Genomic DNA, 3,411 nt, shown 5'->3' on the forward strand with positions numbered 1-3,411 from the left:
CCGTGGCCGCTGACCCGCATCCTGCCCTATCAGAAGCTGTGGGAGGTGAGGCGCAGGATGAAGGCCCTTGGGTGGGCAGGCAAGACACTGCCGCAGGTCAGAGCCAACAGTCAAGCTTATTTCTTTACCCCCTGTTCTCTTTTTTTAAAGGCATTGGATAGTAACACTTTCTTGAAACATGTATTAAAAATGTCATTTCTGTACTGAACACATTATCTGGAGTCAGGTATTTGTCTTCAGCAGCAATGAATCTCAAATGATGTGCACCCGATGGGGCGGGAGGAGGGCTGCTGTACCGTGTGTGTACATCTCTGGTGATGTTGGTTTGGGCCATAGTCCTGAAAATAGGTTGAGTTATGGCCCCTCTTCCTATGTGGCCTTAACAGGCATGCCTGGCAGGGCTTCCCTTGTCAGAGGTCTGGGGGGAAAAAAGAGCTAAGCATTTTTGAGGTATAAATTAGTACCTTTCATTAAGCTAAGTTATAAATGTTATGGGAAGCACTTAATCAGAATAGCCTTACATCAAGCGTGATGATTAAATAACACTTAGCTACCTGCCTACTGTGCAAGTTTGCCTGACTTCAGCAGCTTCTACTGTCCCAGCAGTGTACGTTCCTTGTCCCCACTGTCATTGGAAACAGAGCAAGTAGGTTATTATTTGCAATGTTAGTATTTCCTGACAATACGGATCTTTTATCTGTTGTGTGTTTTGGTAGGTGCTTGAAGATGTAGATCAGTGCTGTCAGGCTCTCTCCCAGAGATTAGGAACGCAACCATATTTCTTCAATAAGCAGTAAGTTATTCTTTACTGAAATATTATATCCTGGAGAATATAGGTATATATTCACATATATATGTGTGTGGGAAACTCCTGTTTTATTTTAATGCTGTATGATTAGTTGCAGAAATACAAATGCATGACTGGAATATAAACATGAAGTTTCAGAAATAAGTAATTAAAGGCTTTAAAAGGGAAGTTTCTGGGTTTTTTTTCAGCTTATGATTTAGTTTTACTCCTGCCTATCTTCTTAACAGAGTCTAGCAAAACTTAGGTAGCCTATAGCTATGCACCTTTACGCAGTGAGTTTCTTACTAAAATGATACATTTAAAGCTTTACTTGTATTTCTTAGCCAACATTCTCTACTCAGTACAGGGGAGTGAATGTAGAACATGCTGTCCTGACCAGGACAGGTTGTCTTGCTCTTAACACCAGGGGCAGTTCCTAGTGAAGTGAATTAACTTGAGGGTGCCTATGAGTTGTAAGAACTGGGGGCAAGCTGGCCTTGCATTGACAAAGGATCAGTTGCAAAGTGGAAACAAAGATTCATGCTCCCAGGGGAGAAAAAAGGAACAACCTGGCCCTCATGGGATCTCCTCTGCTTTCACCCTTTTGTTCCAATCACAAAATGCTTTTTTTTTTTCTTTGTTTTCCTTCTCCAATAATTCAATATTTTTAAAATGTTATAGATTTAAGTAACATCACATTAGCTCCCTCTTCTCTCCTGTGCGTAAACCAGACTAGAGACGCTCAGCTCTGGGGTTGAGTTAACTACATTTGGACAGGGAGATGTCTTCAAAACGCAGCACATGGTCTTGGTTCCTTTTCTGTGTGTGTCTTTGCCTCTTAATCTTCTCCAAGTTGAAACTAGGTGGGTAGTGTAAATTGAATGGATATAGAAATATGCATTGTAGGAGGCAAGTTTGAATTGCATCTTCTTAAATAATATTTAAACACAGTATCTCCTAAACTTTCTTCTGTATTTGTCAAGAACTGTAGCTTGGGGATTGTTAACCAGGCTTTAACCTTTACACTTTTTAGCTGTCTGAAATATTACTAAGAAAGCATGTGTTCTTCATCCAGTATTTTTCATTCTCTGAGTTTTGGGAGTCTGTAGGAGGTAAATAAGAAGAGTAGCCTGTTGCTGACAGGTTGTAAGTTTTGTTATACAAGGGTTCATATCTCCACTGGAATTTGCTTAGTGATCCGCAAATAGAAAAGCAAAATATTTATCAGTTAGAAAACCCTTGAATATTACTAAAGAAGGGCTCATAACTTATTAATACATTTGAAAAAAAGATATATTTGCACATGGGGCAACTTAAATATAAAATTACAAGATGGCAAACCAGAAGGGTTGTACCTAAAATAAGGACTGAAAACATTAAATAGTCCACTGTTTCCCAAAATAACCGTTTTCTTCTGTTTAGTCCCTTTTCAAAAAATAGGTGTTTCCAGCTGCTGCCACTCTGAAGCTTCTCGTTACTGGTTGAGTAGTTCCTGACTGTTGAAAAGCACAAAAAGGAAATAGGAGTTTTGTGCTTTTTTCACTCCTCCTAGTTTGTTGGTTTTTTTTCCTAGGTTTTTTTTGTGTGTGTGAAATAACAGCTGGGCTATTTTTATATCTATCTGCAGAGGACAAAGAAACCTCCCCCAGACGACTTGCTAACCATTTGCCCTTGTTACAAAACTAAAATGTGAAGCATGGTTTCTTATTGGATCAGTAAGTCTGTCCCTTCTAAGAAGTGCAATTTCCACATTTCCAAGGCACCAAAAACAAAGATGCGATACTGAGAAACTGCAATGTGCTTCTATGCTGTATACACACTTTTCATGCATTTGATAGGTTCAGTGTTCCCTGATTTCTTCCCCACTCTGTCTCTGTCTAAAAGTGACTCGGAACAGCAGAGGTTGTTCTTGATCAGTACTTAACTTCTAAAATACCTGTTATTTTTTTCTGTTTTCACAGTCCAACTGAATTAGATGCTCTGGTATTTGGACATCTGTTCACAATCCTTACTACTCAACTAATCACTGATGAACTCTCTGAAAAAGTGAAGAACTACAGTAACCTCACAGCCTTCTGTCGCCGGATAGAGCAGCAGTACTTTGAGGGCCATGATAGATACAGCCCTGCAACTGCAACAGCCCTGGCTGCCAAGAGGCCCTTGCTGAGATAAGTGTGGTGTTTGGTGTCTGGGCTGCAGTGTGTGCCAGTCTTGGGTTTTGTTGTTTGCTGGATTGATGTTGGGAATGGAAACATGTTAGCTTTTTGAAGCTGCCAAATGATTCTGGAGCAAGAAAAACACTCTAGATGCAGTTTTTGTGTTGTAGAATATACTGTGTCTGTTTAACCTGGAACAACTGCATGGGCACTTCCATTTTAATAGCCTCTATGCCACTTACTCTTAAGTGCCCTTGGAAGAATATTGTATGTGTATTAAAAAAATAAAATACTTTAAGTTTCTCTCTGATCTTTCTAAGTACCTTTCTTACTAAGTTTTATATCTTTGTAATTAATTTCTCTGTAGTTAATGAGTGGAATCCTGTTGGCAGGACACCTGGAAGACAATATTATGGTGAACTAGGTAGAATTCTTAAGCTGGGAATGAAAAGACGCGTTAGAGATCTT

At 39.5% G+C, this 3,411-nt stretch overlaps 1 protein-coding gene across 1 annotated transcript in view; it reads left to right on the forward strand.

The window, feature by feature from the left end:
• Positions 1 to 2,959, forward strand: part of MTX2 (metaxin 2) — a 53,348-nt gene extending 50,389 nt beyond the window's left edge. The window contains exons 10-12 of the mRNA XM_009996317.1: positions 1 to 96; positions 717 to 793; positions 2,749 to 2,959. The exon at positions 1 to 96 is cut by the window's left edge and continues 4 nt beyond it. Of these exons, the coding sequence (XP_009994619.1) occupies positions 1 to 96; positions 717 to 793; positions 2,749 to 2,959 (384 nt within the window). The remainder of the gene's footprint in view (positions 97 to 716; positions 794 to 2,748) is intronic.
• The last annotated feature ends 452 nt before the right edge of the window (positions 2,960 to 3,411 follow it).

The sequence above is a fragment of the Chaetura pelagica genome, unplaced genomic scaffold (genome assembly GCF_000747805.2).
Source record: "Chaetura pelagica isolate M959 unplaced genomic scaffold, ChaPel_1.0 scaffold3, whole genome shotgun sequence".
NCBI classification, from domain to species: domain Eukaryota; kingdom Metazoa; phylum Chordata; class Aves; order Apodiformes; family Apodidae; genus Chaetura; species Chaetura pelagica.